General features: G+C 39.8%; 1 protein-coding gene across 1 annotated transcript; it reads right to left on the bottom strand.

Annotated features, from left to right (window-relative positions):
- Positions 1–1,989: 1,989 nt before the first annotated feature.
- cct4 (chaperonin containing TCP1 subunit 4) lies at positions 1,990–19,782 on the bottom strand. The gene is made up of 14 exons (XM_062959141.1): positions 19,490–19,782; positions 16,692–16,744; positions 15,384–15,473; positions 13,530–13,638; positions 12,225–12,367; positions 10,800–10,921; positions 10,579–10,711; positions 8,899–9,038; positions 6,973–7,069; positions 6,111–6,221; positions 4,432–4,562; positions 4,101–4,335; positions 2,420–2,533; positions 1,990–2,153 (listed from the first exon to the last, which is right to left on the bottom strand). Exons 1-14 carry the CDS (start codon positions 19,629–19,631, stop codon positions 2,139–2,141), a joined length of 1,635 nt encoding a protein of 544 aa, XP_062815211.1. The 5' UTR covers positions 19,632–19,782; the 3' UTR covers positions 1,990–2,138.
- Positions 19,783–21,057: the final 1,275 nt, after the last annotated feature.

The raw sequence follows: 21,057 nt of genomic DNA, 5'->3' as shown, positions 1-21,057 counted from the left end.
AATGGATGAGGGTTTTTGAATAGAGGCAGCCTGGTCTTTGTTGCCTGGAGGCATCCTGTTTGGATGTGTTAACTGGCACTTGGTTGTTTGTTGAGTAACTTGTCTCAGAACTGTTAAAAAACAGTGCCTAAAAATAGCAGTTCTTCAGAAGTGTTTTTCAGTGCCCAAAATAGATCTACTCTCCCATAAAACAATTTGTTTTGTATTATGCACTCAAGAGACAAAATAGACTTTGGTAAAAATAACATAGTTTGCTCACAACCTTCATGTGTTCATCATACACAGGTACACAACTTATCAGTCAGTTACAGGTATGTTTGAGATAGTGTCTGTGTGCCAATCCGGTCACATCTCTCTTAGAATAAACAGCAGGCAGGTGTTTGCAAATCTGCAATCTGAACAGTCCCAAAGTCTAAACAAGTCTGATAGTCTGTGCTCATCTCAGAGCTGATCACATGGTCTGCAACCTCTCCCACTTCTCAGGAAAAACTGAGCAAGGAAAGAAAGCTGCATTTCAGTACACACAATGAGTAAGCAACAGGACTATAGATAAGCAAATTACTAGAGGCGGCTTGAAGGAGGTTGTAATTTCCAACAGTCTGGAATTCCCGTTTCAGAGTTGTGTTCTTTATTTACTGTCTTGATTCTGGTGTTTTTTTTAATACTGGTAACCAGTTTCTTCATTTGTATGGTTTCCTCTTTTCTGTTGAAATTGTCCACATGCTTGTGGATTTCAGTGACTTGTAGATTTCATAAATGTTGCTATGTCACATCTGTCCTGGTTTTCATCAGAAATGTTGGGATATAGCTGTGATTTGGTGGCAGTTGGTCACTAGTCTCAAAGCTTAGGAGGAGGAGATTCTATGCTATTCAAAACCTGAGATTTACTTGGGTAGGGAAAGTGAGTTACAGCCATTTCTTAGGACTGGGTGGCGAGAGTCCCTCCTCTTCCATTACACTCCTCTATTTTATTAAATGTATTCTATATGCATTGCAGAGCGGCTACCCTTACCCCCAACTGGTTTGGGTGGGGAGCAGGGATGTACGGTTATCATGAAGGCGTATGAGGGATTTGTGCAATGTCTTACAGTCACTGTGTACTTTATTGTAGTATCATAACTCCTGTAATTCAAAGGAGCAGTAAGCCTTGCATCACATGATCTTTGGGCTAGAGCTACTCTACATCCTATTCACAAACAATCCATTAGCAGTAGCCTGAGCCCGTTTTGTTTGCTTACATATATTACTGCAAGCCACAAGTGTCCTGAAACCATCTGTGCTTGCTGTTTCTCCTCACAAGTTTGAAGAATATATTGTCTCTGGGATAATATGTGCCTTTCTAGATATCCGCATTTCATCACATAATAGTTGCCATTGCATATTAGTTGCTCCCCCCCCCCCCACTTTTTGGGGAAGGAAAAAAATGGGACTATCACTGCTTAATAGTCGCCCACCCTTTTTTCACTTTATGTCTTAAAACAAAAGAAACAATGCTACTGGGTTTGAGCAATCTTTTCCCAGCCCCACTGCATCCAGACTTCTAGGGGTTACAAGAAATTACCAACATCTACTACTAAAGACAAATGTGTTTCCAGACATAGTCTTTAGTAATCAAAATGGGATGAAAATGGTGCATGTTTTGTATTTTCTTCATGATACTGTTCTTAAGATGTGACGATCCCGCTTTTAGAAACTAATATTACATTTATACCATACAACATTTAAGTATAACTTCACTGAAATACATGCTAGGTTTATCAGTATCCATTGTTGACGGTAACAGCTGATACAGTTACATCCCAAGACATGCCATTAATTAAATTCCCACAAATTAAGTCTCAATTTCAAAGGAAGTGAAAATGCCTAAGTCTCTTCAGCTACAATAGTGGGGTTTAAAAATGGACAGTTTAGCAAAGTGAAAAGAAGATTTTGGCAATAAATGTAATGTATGTTCAAGTATTTTGTTATATAAAAAATTAAAACAAAGCCTTTCAAATTTGAGGCTTTATTAATTTAAATTGACAAAAGTACACGAGTGTAACTTGGAATTAAGCAGATATCCAACACAGAGTTTCTGTAAAGACGTCATGTTCAAAATGACATGTTGCTGATCTGTGCTTTCCTTTCCTTTAGACCTCTCATCGAGTGTTTACCTGCAAAAAACGAGATAATATTGTATGTAACACTTCATCACTATTACTTTTCTAAGTTTATACAATATGATTTTGTTTTCTAGCATTTCCACTAATAATTACAATGCCCCTTTACATTTCAACTATTTCATCAGTTGTCATTACAAACTCAACATTTCAACACTGTCACTGGAGAAGTCATTCTGATGCAAGGCAGTAACAGATCTGTGGAATGTAATGAAATAAACACTTGAGAGAATATTTCTGAGTATTTAAACTATGCTTACCACATCGTCAATCTTCAGGATACTGCGGACAGTTTCTGTAGCCAGGGTCAGAGCACTGACAGATACCAACAATGGTTGGACAACCAACTCCTCCAGGATATTGGAGATTCCACCCTACAATGTAAGAACTGCCACTTTAGTTCATTAGATATCACAAGCAGAAAAATCTATTGTCAATATTTATTTCTCATTGGTCTCACTATGGAGTAGAAGAGATATAAATCTAGTGAAAAATAAAGTGCACACAACCTACAGTAGAGTCTCACTTATTCAAGCTAAACGGACCGGCAGAAGCTTGGATAAGCGAATATCTTGGATAATAAGGAGGGATTAAGGAAAAGCCTATTAAACATCAAATTAGGTTATGATTTTACAAATTAAGCACCAAAACATCATGTTATACAACAAATTTGACAGAAAGAGTAGTTCAATACGCAGTAATGTTATGATTACTGTATTTACGAATTTAGCACCAAAATATCATGATATATTGAAAACAATGACTACAAAAATGGCTTGGATAATCCAGAAGCTTGGATAAGCGAGGCTTGGATAAGTGAGACTCTACTGTATTAACAAGGTAGAGCATTCCTATACAGACTCTCCAAAACTGCAGCTAGCAGTTTTCAAGTTAAATGAAATTCTTTTTAAGTATTTCATATCTAGGATAAAATGCTAGTAACAAGAATCAGGATTATAATGCAACTAGTATCTCAATCAGCTCCAATTTAAAAACTGTTGCATTTCAGTTGGCATAAAAAAGCTTGAGAACATCTGTGTACCTGAGGCAAGTGCTTCCAAACAAGGTGCATATCTGGAGGAGGGGGCTAACAAATGAAAACAAATACCAGGTCTCCTTTTTATTTAAAGGAAGGAGAAAAGGGATGAGCATACTAGTAGTGTGATGTAAATTGCCTTCAACACCACTTGAACTCCACACATTAGCAACCCAAGTGAAGTACCATTCTTTACAATAATGTTTTCTGCATTTCAGGACATCAAGCCGTTAAGAGAGGCGGGTAGCAAAATGCAAACTGCATAGACTCCTTAGGTAAGGAAGCAATCCTTGCCCACTTGCTACAGGCCAAGCACCATATAACATCAAATCCAGGATGCAATTTTCCCCATAAATTGAGGCTCTAAAAAGGGGACATGTCTTTGAATTGATGGAATTCTGGAATCACAGTTTTAAAAAAAAAAAACGAGGATCAAGGTCAGGTGCCCGGAGCAGCTCTGCCTCTGGAGGTTGGGGGCAGAGTCTCTAGAGAGTAAGAGCAAAGACAGATCTGGAGTCAGGTCCTCTAACTTTTCTCTTTCTGTCTCTGCAGCTGCCTGCATTATCACTGATACCAAGGAGTATGAAAAATAAAGAGAAAGAGAGAAATAAAGAGAAGTCCATGATAAATAAAAAGGGTGCATCCTAGATTTGAAAATACACTTTTCCCAAAGTTAAACAGCTGAAATAGGGCTGCATCTTACAACTGAGGGAGTCTTGCAATCAAAGTTACAGTATTATAATGCATTTTTATCTACAGATGACCATGTTTAAAGTTACACATGTTAGAATAACATAAACTAGATCTACAAAACAGTAAATTTCACAAAAAGGCAAAATTCTGCATAAGCATAATATGATATACCTGTAGCACTATTACTTGTGCCTTGACATTTTGCTTATTACCTTTCTAACGTTGATGCCAGCAGTCTTCTCTCCTTGTGCATGTCTGTTTCTCAACTCAGTAACAGTAGAAATAGGATTAAGGCCTGCATTTTCAGCCAGGGTAGATGGGATAATTTCCAGGGCCTCTCCAAAAGCACGGACACAGTAAGACTCCATGCCACTTAAGATGCGCGAGTATTCATTCAAGCGTAATGCCAATTCTATTTCTGGTGCTCCACCACCAGCAATCAGGGCTCTAAAGTAAAAAAAAATGAACAGTTTGAAATATTAGAGACACATTTGTTACGTGAAATATGATTAAACCGATCCAGCAAGTTCAAGCAGTTAGTACCTCTTCTTAACCAAACAGCGGATGACACACAAAGCATCGTGGATTGAACGTTCTGCTTCTTCAATCACTAGTTTGTTGGAACCACGTACCACAATAGTTACAGTTTTCCCAGGGCTTGCACAGCCTGTAATCTGAAATACAAAAACACAATTACTGTCATGGTTTTTTCTTTCTTTTTTTGCTACTATGAACCATACTTTTTAATGTCATATTGCAAAGAAAACAACAATGACAATGGAATAAAGTTCTATGAAATACCATAGAATAAGAACAAATGGAGGTAACATGTAAGTGTTCTGGCATGTAAGAGTGACAGATAGAAATGTCACAGTATTATGAGCTAGAGTTTATTCAATGAATATATACTCTGTCTTTCCACTAAATATTGCTTAATGCCCAATATGGAGCTCCCAGTGGCACAGTGGATTAAACTGCTGAGCTGCTCAACTTGCTGACCCAAAGGTCGGCGGTTTGAATTCAGGGAGCAAGGTGAGCTCCCGCTATTAGCCCCAAACTTCTGCCAACCTAGCAGTTCGAAAACATACAAATGTGAGCAGAGCAATAGGTACCGTTCAGGCAGGAAAGTAATGGCGCTTCATGCAGTCATGCCAGCCACATGACCTTGGAGGTGTCTACCGATAACGCTGTCTCTTCAGCTTAGAAATGGAGATGAGCACCAACCCCTAGAGTCGGACACGATTAAGACTGAATGTCAGGGGAAAAGCTTTACCTTTAAATGCCCAATATAACTTGGATGCCTCATACTTTTCTTAAGGTCCTTATCCTCAGTAGAATCAGGACAATCTTTCCAAGGTAATTTCTTCTAATTTTGCTAAACACTTATTAAGACACTTCCCCTAATTTTAAAAAAGCAGCCTTGAGCCAATGGTCGCACAAGGCCTTGACAAAATGTTTTCTCTTTGGCACCAATGCAAGACCAGCTACAGACAGCGAAATGGCACTGAATCTTAAAACAATGCAAATAATAATGATCTGAAGCCTATCTTGGTCCAGTGCAGTTTGGACTCATCATAGGTGATTTATCTTTGAGCCTCAGGTGACACTTTCATTCATTTTAAAATGCCTTACATATATTATAGACATTTTACACTTATTTGAGGAGTGGCAGATTTTTCTTGCCTTATTTTTGTGATCTAGCCTATCACATTTTCATTTTAATTGTAAATCGGTTAAATTTGAATTTGGTTTTGTTTTAAATGAGTTGTATTTTAGATTGGTTGAATTTGAATTTGGGTTTGCTTTAAATTAGTTGTACAGTCGGTCCTCTGTAGACACAGATTCTGCATCTATAGATTCAACCATCTACAACTTTGAAATATTTTGAAATTTAAAACTGCCAATCACAAACTTTGAATTTTACCTTTTATATAAAGGACACAATTTTACTACACCACTGTAAATAACAGGAGCAAGCATCCATGGATGTTGGTATCCATGGGGACATAGATGGGGCCACTGTATTTTACATTAGTTATATTTTAAGTTGGTTGAATTTTAATTCAGTTATGTTCTACTCTGGTATTGTTTCAAGTCCATTGTATGTATGGCTTTTGGTTATAATTGAAGAGTCGAATCTTAAAAGTGGGCCATCGAAAAATGGAAGATGCCTATACCTGTTTCAGCAGCATAAAATACAGCCAAATATGAACTCTTCTTACCTTCACTAATTTTCCAGATCCATTTAAATTTACTTCTTCAGCCAGTTCAGCAGTTCCCAACATATCACCAGTGAATTGATCAATATGAGCAACTGGTTTAGTACCAATAGTCTTAAAAAAAATAAAAAGAACACAAAGAGAAGTTGACATATTCTATCTCACACAAACTTAAGGTTAGTCATAAACTTCAAAGTAGATTCTATTACGCTTTGTTTGAGTACATACAATAGGACAGCAGTGTAAGAGGCCACTGTTGCTTTCATAAAAGTTTATGAACACAGTTGCTATTTGTACAGGAAGAAATAAGAACAGTGGCCACAGTTCTTTTACATACTGTGCATGTGTAAGTTTAAAATTTTTAGTAAAATAAATTAACCCAAAACCCAGGTCAGCTTTTCCACAGGTCAATGTAACTACTATACCTTAACACTTCTAATAAAAAAAATAACAATTCCCTTCTCTTAGTAAAAGGCTTGCAAAAGGAGAGCTTTTAGTCGGTCCTGGGAGGACCTCAAAAGAGCACCAACTCCCTCTACTCTCTCCACTATGGCACTGCTTCTGGCCTTTTTGAATGCATGGGTCAGAAAATGGCAGTGGCGATATGGCGTTGGGGCTTTCCCCTCAATGAATAATTAACCTTATCCAGGGGTCATTTTGCCCACAGACCTGACCTCAATTTATACATGAGGTCAACTTAAATACAAGTACATGCATTACATTTTCATACCAATCCCATGAACGAACTGCATCACAAATTTCAAAACGGCCATGGAATTCTGTCACGTATGTCACTGACATTTTAACAGAAAGAACCATTGAATCTTAGAAGCAAACAAAGCAAAACCAGCTCACCCCATCTTACCTTGCATATAAACTCAATGTCCTCTCGTTCAATATCTTTAATCACCATGATCTTCATTTTGTTCAAGAAATGTAGTGCTAAATCACTTAGCGCATCCCTGAAATAGAAAATGAGTTAGAAAATGTATCCCAACTCTGATAAGATCAATCCCCACACTCAATTCCGATTGTTTAATTTGAGCGCAAGAGGATAATAAATAATAAATCTTTATTTGTATCCCACTTTTCTCTCACAAAGGGACCCAAAGCAGCTTACAATATATTAAAAGCAATACAAGTCCAAGGATGTCACTAAGTAAGTCATCACTCCCGAACCTTCTTGAATTGGCAGGATCTGAGTGCTTTAATTGACTTGTTGCTCCAATGGTAGATTGGAGGCAGGTAACTCCCATGAGTATAAGTCTAGCTTTAGCAACGTGCAAAACATGAAGGGAAAAAAGGAAGATACCTACCATATATGTATGAGTCAATCTCATGTATAAATCGAGGGCAGGTTTGGGGGTTAAAATTGTGGATTTTTATATGACTCATGGGAAAGTCGAGGGTCATTCCAAGGAGAACCAAACACTAATGCCACCTCAGGGGGTCAGTTGCCCTGGCTACTCTTTCCCCACCCAGGCATTCATAAATGTCAGAAACAGCACCATGGCAGAGATTAGAGGTCGGTGCTTCTTCTAGATTCTCCCAGGATATAATGAGTTATTGATATTTGCCACTCTATTTACAAAAAGGGGTGTTTCCTTTTTTGGGAAGACTAGAAGTACACTGGAATATGGCCATACAGCCCGAAAAACTCACAACCCACTAAAAGTATACTATTCAAATGTTGATGAGTCAAGCCAGGTTTTTGAGGTTAATTTTTTTGTCTAAATTTTCTAGACTTGTATATGAGTATATAGGAATGGTTTTTTTTTAACCTGCACTACACGCCTATGTGAATGAGAAGGAACAAGAAAGGAAATAGGGTCAGGATGCAAGTTGGTGGGGTGGACATTGCCTTTTGATATAAAAAAATCACTTTGAATTTGATATAAGCACACATCACAAGCCATCAGTTTTTTTTCCATGATAAGAAATGCTTGCACAAATGTGAGCATATATGGTAACATAAGAGGGCTTGAACACAAGTTGCCCCCATATTTGCTGCAGTTGCATATCCCTTGTTCAAACCAAAAAAGTCAAAAAGTTCAGAATTCGGAATCATCAAAAGCTTTCTTTTCTAAGTTTACAAACTCAAGTCCATTCATGTACAGGCAGTCCCCAAGTTATGAACAAGATAGGTTCTGTAGGTTTGCTTTTCAGTTGAATTTGTTTGTATGTTGGAATGGGTACATTTTTAAAATAAAACTCAAGCCAGCTGGTTGAAGAGTAAGGGAGGGACCTTGTTGACAGGCTCCCTTGCATCCCTCATCAGCCAATGCTGGGGCAAGGGAGGCTGTCAACAGGCTCCTTTACCCCAGCGTTGGATGTGGAGGAATGCAAGTGAGTCTGTCAGTGAGCTCCATTCCTTCCTCAAGCCAACACTGGGGCGAGGGGCAAGAGAGGCTGGCCAGAAGACAAGGCTCCCCAGACGTGGCTGGAGACAAGGGGCAAAGGATGTTGTTGCCAGTTTCCTTCACCAGCCTCCTTCACTTTGGTTGGGGAGGAACAGCTAGCTCCACCACTCTCCAGCTGGTCTCCTCCACCCCATTCGTATCTACATGTTGTTTGTAAGTCAGATGTTTGCAACTCAGGGACTGCCTGTAAACCCTAACTTCTACAGAAAGAGCTCTATGAATTAGTTTTCAGATATACACATTTTAGAAGAGTCTAATGAAATAGATTTCAATGAAAGCTTACTGTACAATGGAAAGACACCCAATTTTAATCCTGAATACTGCTTATTATTTGGTAGTGAGGTGAGTATAAATTAGTGGAAAAAGCATACCGTAGAATAGATTTCTGAATGAGCAGCACATTGCATCCTGTTTTCTTGATCTGTTTAACTAAATTCAGAATGTAGGCTCTCTCCTCACGCAAGACTCTGTCCATTTGAGTATAGTCAGAAACAACAATCTGGTTATCCATCTAACAAAAAGAAGAGGACTTTTAAATGCAAGCATACCTCAATTAAGAAAAACTTTGACAAAAAAGCTCCTTTTTTCAAAATCCTTTCATCCCTGCCTAGCACAACTGTTCTCCTTTTCCTTTACTTAAAATAAAAATGATAACTTTATTCTTATATCCCACCATCGTCTCCCGAAGGGACTCGGGGCGGCTTATAGACGGAACAAGATGACTTAAAGCAACATCAAAGTGGACACAGTATAAAAAAACAATAAAATAAAACACATGCAACCTATAAACATCAATTCAGATTCAATCAAGCTGCAATTCTCTAACCATGGCAGTAAATTACTGGTAACATGGTCTGGTTGTAAACACTGGAATAAAATAAGTACCAGCTGCAGTAATGGAGGGCATGGGATAAAGTGCAGGATGTGAGATTAACTACGTAGGACAATTAAGGCTAAATATTCTTCATCGACATGATTGAAGAGCTACGTCTTCAAGTCCCTACAAAAGGAGGACAATGTGGGGGAGGTTTTTTTTAGCAGCATCAGCACTGGAAGAACATAAGGGCCATGTTTGGGCCATGTTGAAAGTCAAGCCTACTGTATCCCTATGTGACTCCTTGCAACTAGCAGGGTAAAGAGTAGCTGCCTCTAGAATCCCCTACTGACTATGGTCTGAATGTATAACTCTGTAGGTTTTACCAACAAAATGGCAATAATAAGAAATGTGGAAAAATAAAATATCCTTAGATGTACTTTGAAGGAAGAGTTCAAGTGGTCTCCAGAAAGTCTAAATGATGTTTTGCTTATTTATGCAAGTATTGCTTGACATTTGGGTGATGTTGAACTGCTCTTCTTTTTTTTATAGTACTGGAATCTATCCTTATTCTTTCCATGTCCCAGTACAGGACCAGGGCTTTAGTTTGTGTATGTTCACTTTGTGTAAGAATATGCTACCAATGACAGCTTTTTTCTTACGCTTAGGGCCTTTCTAGCTTCAAACAACAAGTTGTGTAGGTTATCTCCTGATAGGCCACTAACTCCTATTGATTTGTTAGCATTGTAGGAAAGAATTCCAGATTAGGTAGCCTTGGTACAATAATATTCTTCCATAACAGGATCCATTGTGGCACATTACGCACACTTTAAGCATACTTTCTATACAAATTCAATTATCAATAACGGACCACAAGATAGCTACTGTTCACAAAATCCTATGCCTATCCACTCCAAAGCTAACCCCAGTGAATTCAAAATATAAAACATAAAATTAACAACAAAAATCCTGACATTTTAAAATTAAAACTCTAAGTTTAGATTTGAGACTGAAACGATAACAAATAGATAAAACCCAAGAGAAATTAGCCTGGTCTTGTTTTAAATCTTTGGTACTGTAATGAGCTAATGTAAGGTAATGCACACTTACTGCACTATTTTTTGACGTATGTAGCATTAGAATTATGTCAATTATTATGTTCCCTTTTGCAGGAGAAAGGTGGCCCATAAACTAATAAACTAAACTAAAAAAAATACATTTGAACAGATCAACTTACATCTGTTTTTGGTGCTGACAAGCAAAACTGAATGAGACCAATCTTAGCCTTTTCTACTCTGGTAACACCAGTGTTGGATACTTTCTGGGTAAGAACCAGCCCTTCAATCAATTCACAGTCATCAATTGTTCCCCTAGGGAAAAAAAAACTTGAATCAGCACAAACATAAAATACGAATTTCATTCAAAATGTGGATTTTTGAATATGATTCGAATACTTACCCAAGCTTTTTAACAATTTTAATGTCTCTGAGATCCACACCAGTGGCTGTTGTTGGATCTATCACTTTCATTACAGCATCTACACTCATTGGAGAGAGCAGACTAGAATACTGTGATACAACCTGCAGAAATATTGTGAACAAGGACATTTAATTTGGTTTTCTTTAGTCTGCAATACTTCACATTTTAAATTCAAAGCTCTAAGTAAATGGAACTTTTTGTATTCTTCCCTTCTGAATCTCCAACTTCCGATTGTTGATCATCAAAGATAAATTACAATTAACTTTGCATGTTAAAGGTAAATACATGCAGAGTTAAATCTAAGGGAAGATCCCTTACACATGCTCAGATAAACATGGTCTTGCCCACTCCCCCTCAGTACTGAGAAACAGCACAATGGAACAGAATAGGACAAGGGTGATTTCACTGCCAAGGTCAGCACGTGTTTTTTTTTCTGTGTCACTGATTCACAACTATCTTTAGAATGCACAGTAAAACACAAAATATAAGATGGCATATATGTTTTCTGTACTATTGAAAGGATCTTATCACTTCAGACTTCTGCAAGAGAACATTCTTTTTGTGGACAATGCAGAAATAAAAGGTATCCTGAGAAATTGTGATCATTCGCGTATTTCATGAATCAAACTGAATTAAGTGGCAATAGCCATCACCTTTAAGGTTTAAGAGACAGAGAAAACTATTACAAGACTAAATTAAGCTTTGGATTCATCAATAGAACTGCGTATGCCTTCAAGTCATAGGTCATTTTATGGAGGTTTTTCTTAGGCAAAGAAATTCAGAGATGGTTGTGCTAGTTTCAGTTCGGAAATACAGTATACAGAATCTGGGATTCAGTGGTGGCCTCCATTCAAGTACTACCCATTGCTGACCCTGGTTAGATTCCAATATCTGGTGCCTTTAGAATATTTAGGCCCTTGAACAGAATTACTTCACTGAGTTCTTGATCTAATGAAATTATCACACACATAGATCAAAGAGATTCTGTGCTTCAAGGAACTAGGCATAAATCAATCAGTCATTGTCCCCCTAAAAATTAAGAGATGAACCTGCTGAAACTGCCACTATTTAAGCAACTAGCAAATGAGATATGACTATTCAAAGCAAAGTGCATAGCCTTCTTTGAATGTTTGTGAGATAAACTGGGGCAGTTCATATTAAACTACACTGCCACCCTAGCCTTACTTTTAACAAGTGCCACACAGAAGGGAAAGGAGGAGACAACAAATATTTTTGCAGTGCTCTTAAGAGTACCACTTGGGTTTTTGTTACCAACAAATTTACTATTACAAGTTGTAATTACAATCACAATGATGAAGTTAACCCACGTAGCCTGTAATTAGAGGATAAAAAGAACTGGGATATAATGACACATTTCCAAAATACTTTCTTTTCTATGCTTACCTTTGAATTCAATGCTGTAGTTGCACTGTTAAGTAGGGTTTCTCTATCACTCAATTCAACAGGTTGTCCCATACTGGTCAAGACTTCAACACCTTTCTCCAGTGCCTTCTGGAATGACTCAGAGATGATGGTGGGATGAATTCCTAATTACAGTTTAAGATAAAAATTGATCCAAATCATAAACTTTCAAGAGCATTGAGTAGTCTGAAATGTTTCTTTCAGCTGAATTAGTGTATATTTTGATATGCTGTACATTACTATATTTCTCCCCTGCTTATTGCCCTCACATCAATGTATTACACATTATTTTACAAATGAACCCCAGCACATTTCAATCCTTCCACCAAATAATACTGCATTTTAAAGATTTATGTTCATTTTTTTGCCTTGACTTAAAATGTCTAACCTGGGTGCAAGGTATATATACAACATTACCTTTAGTAATACATAGTACTTCAAGCCACATTTAAAATCTATTAAGACGTGTTATCACAGAAAGGAATGGTTTATACAAGGCTATGCAAGTATTACTTAGTAGTACAGTAGAGTCTCACTTATCCAACATTCGCTTATCCAACGTTCTGGATTATCCAACGCATTTTTGTAGTCAATGTTTTCAATACATCGTGATATTTTGGTGCTAAATTTGTAAATACAGTAATTACTACATAGCATTACTGTGTAGTGAATTGCTTTTTCTGTCAAATTTGTTGTATAACATTTATTTATTTATTTATTATTTAAACTTATATGCCGCCACTCCCCTAGGGCTCGGGGCGGCTTACAAGAAAGGCTAAAATCTAACAATTTAAAAACATCTTTAAAATATCTTTTTAAAAAAACATGATGTTGTGGTGCTTAATTTGTAAAATCATAACCTAATTTGATGTTTAATAGACTTTTCCTTGATCCCTCATTATCCAACATATTCGCTTATCCAATGTTCTGCCGGCCCGTTTATGTTGGATAAGTGCCAACTCTCGTCATCAGAAACACAGCAGTAAATCAAATACCCTCTTACTTTATAAACCCCAACCCTGTTGGAATGTTTGGGAATAAATATTTGCTTTGTCTAACTGTATAGCCCTCTGGATTGCTGCTTCACAACTTTGGAGAGACCTACACATTATAATCAAAAGTTCAAAATGCTTGGATTTGCAATTCAACAACTCTGGAAGCAGTCTCAGGTAAGCAACACAATAACCACTATGTAACAATTAAGATTTTGAGTTTCCCACTATAAACTGTAGCTCAATGGAGATTTGACTTTTACTATCCTGCTTATTTATATATAAATAAACATACCTTTCTGAAGAAGTCTGGAGCAGGCATCTAAGAGAGCACCGGCAATGACCACAACAGAAGTAGTGCCATCTCCAGCTTCAATATCTTGTGCTTTGGACAACTCCACCAACTGTATACAACCAAAAGATATTGTATGAAGTTTTTAACTGCTCTAATACTATCAAGAGTAGTAAATTGATCACTTGCAAAAGCAAAAAATCTCAGGTGTCATTTCAATACATTATACACTGTTTCCTAAAGGCTCAAAAATTGGACAGGCATAAGTATCTGCTTGATTTGGCCTCACTTTAAAGTCTGATATGAAATCTGATATGAAGTACTGCTTACTAGAGATGTGTGCAAAAAAATTTCCTTCGTTTCATTTCTGCTATCATTTTGTGTCAACCGTTTGTCTACATCAGTGGTTCCCAAACTTATTTGGCCTACTGCCCGCTTTCCAGAAAAAAATATTACTCAGCACCCCCTGGAAAGGGGGCATGGCTTAGAGGAGTGGGCATGGCTCCTGCTCAAGAGGGTGGGGCTGAGCCTCTTCCCTAGTCCAAGATGCAGGGCTGGGAGGGGGAGGTGGGTGGGGCCACAAATGGGCGGCCAGGACTGGGATGGGCAAAGTTATGAGCTCTGAGGCAGGGCTGAGCTTCTATCCCTGTCCTGCGGCACCTGCCAGGACACAGGGGGCGGCGCTAGAGGAGGGGGTGGGGCCTCTTCCCAAGTGCCTGACGGGGCTGAACCTCTATACCCCGACTCCGTGTTCTAACAAGTGCCTCAGGGGTGGTATACAGAGGCTCAGCCCTGTCTCGCACTCTTGGGAAGTGGCTCTGCCCCTAGCCCCACGCTTTAGTCCTAAAAGGCCTCTCAGGAGAGGTATAGAGGCTCAGCCCTGTCTTGGGCTCTTGGAAGGAGGTCCCGCCCCCTTCCCTAGCTCCGCCCTCTGTGTCCCAATAAGCGCTTCAGGAGAGGTATAGATTCTCAGCCCTGTCTCGGGCTCTTGGGAAGAAGCCACGCCCACTCCTCTAGCTCCGCCCCCGTGTCCTAACAGGCGTCTTAGGTGCTCAGACCTGTCTCCAGCACTTGGAAAGAGGCCCCGCCCCTCCCCTGCCCCCACCCCTCCCCTGCTTCCGCCCCTCCCCTGGCCCTGCCCCCGTGTCCTAATAAGTCCCATCACTGCCCCCTGGATCGCTGCAGCGCCCACTTTGGGAACCACTGGTCTACATGAAATGATAAGACGGTATTTTTATACAAAACGATAGGTGACACAATAATGAAAGCGGCACAGTCATTGTGCCTGTTTTCGTTTTCAGCCACATGGCCTCTATGCCTGCAATCACTTCCTCATGCGTCAGAGAATGAGGCGGGGAGGTAATCCTTGGCCAATAAGAGGCCAAGGAATCACTGAAGTGGGCTGGGCAGGGAGTGTATATAAGGGGAGGACTGCGCCTAAAGCAGCTATTCTGCTGCTGCTGGGCGCTGGGGCTGGTTGGGTTGCTGGCTGCTGCTGCTGGGAGGAAAAGCGAATGCTTTTATAGGGGATTTTATTTCTAAAAAGGAAAATCGCTAGAAATCGGGCGGAAGACCCAAATGTTTTAAAAGTTTCTGGGCTAAATCAACATGCCCTCCGTGTGGTGATTTTCACCCCTCTAGGCCTAAATCTGAGCAGGGGACAAGCCTCTGAAGCCCTTCCATTGCCACCAATGGCATGAAAATTTTGGGTTTTTTTTGTTTTGTTAGCGAGACAAAAATTCTATTCATATAGGTGTCCCATTTTCATTAGTGAAAACAAATACGAAAATGAGAAAATGAATGAAACTACACAAAACGAACAGCAATTCCATACAAATGTACAACACTACTGTTTACCATTTTGGCTGCAGGGTGAAGGACCTGCATCTGCTTCAAAATTGTTGCACCATCATTTGTGATTGTTACATCTCCTTTCCCATCTTGAATCTGGAAAAACACAACCAAAGGTTTTTGAATACTAACTGGGGGGGGGGGGGGGGAGAAAAATCTACAAATCAGGGTTTCTTTATATTGTATTCTAGAGACTTTTCTACTAAGAGTTAGCTCATGATTATGATGATGATAAACTTTATTTATAGATTGCCCTATCTCCCCAAGGAGACTCAGGGTGGTTAAAAATAAAATAAAAAATAAACAAAAATTCAATGATATTATGAGTATTTAAATGTTGCATTTCTCTAGCCTCCCCTGTACTTCATCAACTGCCCTTATAATTCCATGGAGGCAAACTGTGGCAATCAGCCATGTCCTATCCCTCTGATTATTCTAGCTTCAGATCTCTGAGGAAAACTGGCCAAGTTGACAAGAGAACACGGTTTTGAGAGTATCCAGGCTTCCAATTGGCTAAAAAGGCTAGAACTTTGCTGAAAAGACCTTTAATGAAACTCACTGTATTGGGTAACCTTTAGCCAGTCTTCAATCTGACACACTTGGGCACATATGCAGAATAGATGATATTTAAAATTAAAGGATTCCTAAACAAAATGGATTATTCATTTCAATCTGATTTTAAGCCTCATTACAGAATAAAGATAACTTTCATGATCGTTGCAGGACAATTTACACTTTAAAAAAAATTGTAGGACAAACACAACTGTACAAGACAGCTCCTTCTATACATTCATCAAGCCTTATGCCACACTTTTTCACAGTGCTCCTTCTGTCTCTTCTTTCACTTATTCACTTTTGAAGCCTCCTGATCACAAAACATAGAATCATAGAGTTGGAAGGGACCTCATGGGCCATCCAGTCCAACCTCCTGCCAAAAGCAGGGAAATCGCATTCAAAGCAACCCCAACAGATGGCCATCCAGCCTGTTTAAAAGCGTCCACCACACTCCGGGGCAGAGAGTTCCACGGCTGAACAGCTCTCACAGTTAGGAAGTTCTTCCTAATATTCAGATGGAATCTCCTTTCCTGTAGTTTGAAGCCATTGTTCTGTGTCCTAGTCTCCAGGGCAGCAGAAAACAAGCTTGCTCCCTCCTCCCTATGACTTCCCCTCACATAGTTGTACATAGCCATCACGTCTCCTTTCAGCCTTCTCTTCTGCGGGCTAAACATGCCCAGCTCTTTATGAGTTGGCCTTGTTTGAAAGGTGACCGTAAGAAATTGAAAGCCTTCTTATGTTAAAATATATACGCATTACCATTTTATCCATTCCTTTTGGTCCAAGGCTTGTCCTAACAGCATCTGCAACCGCTAAAATGGGAGGTAACAACATAAGTATATTACAAATCAACCGTCAGTCTTGCGATTATTACAGTAAAACAAAAAATAAGCATAGTTTGCTATCCCAAATTATAGAATCAGAGTTGGAAGAGTCCACATGGGCCATTTAGTCCAACCCCCTGCCATGCAGAAAAAATACAAACAAACTACCCCCAACCAATGGCCATCAAGCCTGTTTAAAAGCTCCCAAGGAAGGAGCTTCCACCACACTCCATGGCACAGAGTTCCACTGCTGAATAGCAATTACAGTGAGGAAGTTCTTTCTAACATTTAGGTGGAATCTCCTTTCCTGTAATTCAAACCCATTGCTCCGAGTCCTAGGCCCCTTCCACAGACCTAAATAAAATCCCAGATTATCTGCTCTGAACAGGGATACAGGTTTATGGCAGTGTGGACTCAGATAGCCCAGTTCACAGTAGATATTGTGTGATTTTCTGCCTTGTTATTTTGGGTTATATGGCTGTGTGCCCTAGTTTCCAGGGCAGCAGAAAACAAGCCTACTCCAAAGTAGTATCTTAGTCTTATTTCTAAACAAACGTATTAAAAATCTGAAGCCTTCAACAACACAGTATATTTCATGATTGGCATCACATACTGTTTATTGAGTTAAGTTATCCAGTTCTATCACTGTAAAGAAGGGTTTTATCTTATTAAATGCTGCCACCAATGTAAAGATGTTTATTTACGCTGCCACCAAATTATAAAGTCTTTATAATGCTGCCACCAAATGTAAAGGGCATTATTAACGCTTGACACCACTTTAGGAAGATGCAGCCACCAAATAACTCAGAGAGGAGACCTTTCAATTCTTGTTTTTCTTTCTTCTTATTTACTTAGATGGTAACACAACTCAGTTCATAATATATGTGACAGAGGCTTAGATGTTTGGGGAACAATAACAAGTTTATTCAGGCACAGAGCTTAATGGTTACAATAACATTTCTCCTTAGAGGCACTTTAGTTAACAGTTGCAATATTAGAATGAGGTGATTCGAACTTCCTAAAATGTCACTTCTTTCTCTACTACCTTTAAACCGCAGTCACCCTGAGATATACATTCACAAATACTCCGTACCTTATCAGGACACAGACTGCACTAAATAAGTCACCAAACTTATTTTAAACTGACTCAAAAATAAGCAATTGAGCCTCCCTGATCCCTTCAATCCAGGATCAGTCTTCCCTGTGCCTCATTAGAGCACAGACTGTTTTTTTTAAACCTGCACTTCTCCAACAAACTGGCAGTTAACTCCGCCCACTTCTCCATGGCAACCAACCTCCGAGTGCAGAGATGCTATAACTGAAATACTGACCCTTTTAAAATACAAACACATAATTACACTTAACATCTGTAAACCAAAAATTCACACTTCATTTCAATCACTAACTCTGTTAATATGGTTGGAAAAGTTTCGGCTGTATGCTGATCTATTTTAAGGCCCTTCCACACAGCCATATAACCCTGAATATCAAGACAGATAATATCATCTTTGAACTGGGTTATCTGAGCTCACACTGTCATATATAATAAGAATAAGAATAATTATTTATTTATATCCCGCCCCATCTCTCAATACTGGACTCAGACTGGCTAACCACATAAAGGACAAATATCCAATGCCAACAAGTACATACAGACGTAACTTTAAAAACACGTTTCAATCCCAGGCGCATTCAATAACTAAAAAATAATAAACAATGCAACACAATGTCACACTAAACAGTGGCGAAACTGTTAAAAACCATATTCCTATTCTATTCAAAGCAAAATGTGGGATTTTATTCAGCTGTGTAGAAGGGCCCTGTGGGTCCTTCCGCACAACCATATAACCCAGAATATCAAGGCAGTTCAAAGCAGATATTCTGGGTTATATGGCTGTGTGGTGGGCCCTCAGGTTATATAATGCAAAGCCGTTCCAGACAAGCCCTATATCCCAAAATCTGATCCAAGGTTTTCTGCTGTAAACAAGATTATATGAATCACCACTGCCAGTTAAACTAGGATAAACAGAAAATCTGGGATCAGATCCTAGGATATAGGGACTGTCTGGAAGAGCCCCCCAGTTCAAAGCAAATATTGTGGCATTTTCTGCCTTGATATTCTGGGTTACGTGGCTGTTTGAAAGGGGCCTTTGACAATAGCTTGTGAATGACTGATGTTGGGGGCTATGTGCTGCACTTTGCAGCAACCCTCTGAAACTCTAACCCTCACCCTTTTTAGGGCCCCTTCCACACAGCCATATAACCCAGAATATCTAGGATGAAAATCCCACAATATCTGCTTTGAAGTGGGTTATCTGAGTCCACACTTTCATATATTCCAGTTCAAAGCAGAAAATGTGCGATTTTATTCAGCTGTGTGGAAGGGGCCTAAGAGATAAACGAGCTATTTCAAATCGAGTCTATTTTGCTGGAACAAACTGTACAATTTGTGAAGCACCTCGAAAATGCGCTATGGAATTCGGTATCGTTTTAACTCTCATTTTTCAAGGGAGATTCGGCTTTCCGATGCACCCGTCCAACTACAAAGCTCATAGTGCGGCTCCGATTGACATGATGGTAATGAGACAATAACGGTGCAGGTACACATCCATCATGGCAGCAGGCAAACAGGCAGAACCAAGGCCTCCCCAACGGGCCCCTCCTACCCGCCTGTAAGGGGGAGGCCTCGCACAGGACACATGGGGCACCCCTCCCCCTCCCTTTATCCGTTACCTTTGCCTGCCGCAATGTTGCTGAAGCGAATCTGGGTGGGCTTGTCCCGGTCCTGGTAGGAGCCGCGGTTCCCGCCAGAGTTCCCGCGGTTCCCCGGGGCGGCGGTCATGAGGCTCCCCTTGGCACTCAAGTTCTCCGGCATGACGGCGCCCGGCCTCCCCTCTACAGCCTCCGATGGCGACGGATTGCCTTCTCCTCCGGCGCCCTCACGAAACTTCCAGAAAACGCTGAGCCTCAGACAGAGAGCCAAGGACCCTTCGCTAGGCACTCGCTGTACCGCCGGACGTGACGTCACCCAGAAGGGCTGTCTTGCGCAGCTGCCTTTCCTCCGGAGTCAAAAATATTTCCAACCATGGAAGGACGGCGCTTGCAGGGGGCCCTCTCGGGGGATGCGAGTGAGAACAGGCAGTGCGGTAGACTCCTAAATCTAAGGCTCTTCTACACTGCCATATAATCCAGAATATCAAGACAGATAATCCACCTCATCTGCTCTGAACTGGATTATCTGAGGCCCCTTCCTCATAGCAGAATAAAATCCCATATTATCTGCTTTGAACTGGGATATATGGATGTGGACTCAGGTAAAGCAGATATTGTGGGATTTTCTGCCTTGATATTCTGAGTTATATGGCAGTGTGGAAAGGCCCTGTGGGGTCTCAGATAATCCAGTTCAAAGCAGATAATGTGGACTATCTGTTTTGATAAACTTAATTATATGGCAGAGTAGAAGGCATCTCTATTCTTCTTTCTAAGCTATTTTCCCAATGGAGGGGTTAGCCTTGTGACTGTTGTTTCCACAGGGCTTTGTTTTGGGCATCCTCAGCTTTCAGGTTGGAGGCACACATTTCTTAGTTGATCGTGTCCACCCATCTTCTTTTGGCCTTTGTCCACGTTGTCATCGTCCTGCAATCTCCAAATGCAGTGCTGTTTGTGCTCCTGATGTTGGTTCTCTTATGACATGGCTGTACCACCAAAGTCTTCCTGCATTTTCTTGCTGCTTGCTTTTATTCCTGGTCTTTGATGAATGTCATCATTTGGCACATGGTCAAGAAGTGTCAAGACAAGTGCCCATCTCGGCATTTCCATTTTCATTGTGTTAAGGGCCTGTTCATGTTTCTTTGTTGCTGGCCAGCACTCTGCCCATAGACGGCTACTGGGCAAACAGCTGTAGTGTCGATCTTAGCCTTGAGTTGTTCAGGCCTTTTTGAGTCACACAGAATGCAGTAGTTTGCCACCATTTCAACCATGCTGCATTTATTTGTACCTGTACATCTGGCATCTATTAAACATGTGAAATCAGTTTTAGGGGGATATACAATGTGTATAATGCACTGGATGTTTATTTTTTTAAAGCTCTTTAATTTTTAATATTTTTACAGGTTAATACCTTTAATTTTTTAACTGTTTTGACTGGAGGAAGCCATCTCAAGTCCTGAACTGGAGGAAAGGTGTGATATAAATAAATCTAACAACAATATAATAGCAGCAGCAATGATATTTAAAAACTTATATCCTGCCTTATACAAGCAGTTCCTGACTTACAAAGATCTGGCTTACAAACAACTCAC

Source organism: Anolis carolinensis, chromosome 1 (genome assembly GCF_035594765.1).
Source record: "Anolis carolinensis isolate JA03-04 chromosome 1, rAnoCar3.1.pri, whole genome shotgun sequence".
Classification (NCBI taxonomy): domain Eukaryota; kingdom Metazoa; phylum Chordata; class Lepidosauria; order Squamata; family Dactyloidae; genus Anolis; species Anolis carolinensis.
The sequence above is the reverse complement of the archived record's forward strand: the minus strand, read 5'-3'. Positions and strand labels throughout refer to the sequence as shown.

Excerpts from the sequence above, each read along its gene's own strand:
- cct4 (XM_062959141.1), bottom strand. The coding sequence starts at position 19,631 with ATGCCGGAGAACTTGAGTGCCAAGGGGAGCCTCATGACCGCCGCCCCG. Across the intron at positions 7,070-8,898 it reads ATTCAGAAATCTATTCTACG|GGATGCGCTAAGTGATTTAG; the intron begins GTATGCTTTTTC and ends TTTCTATTTCAG. Across the intron at positions 4,336-4,431 it reads CGCTGTTTGGTTAAGAAGAG|AGCCCTGATTGCTGGTGGTG; the intron begins GTACTAACTGCT and ends TTTTTACTTTAG.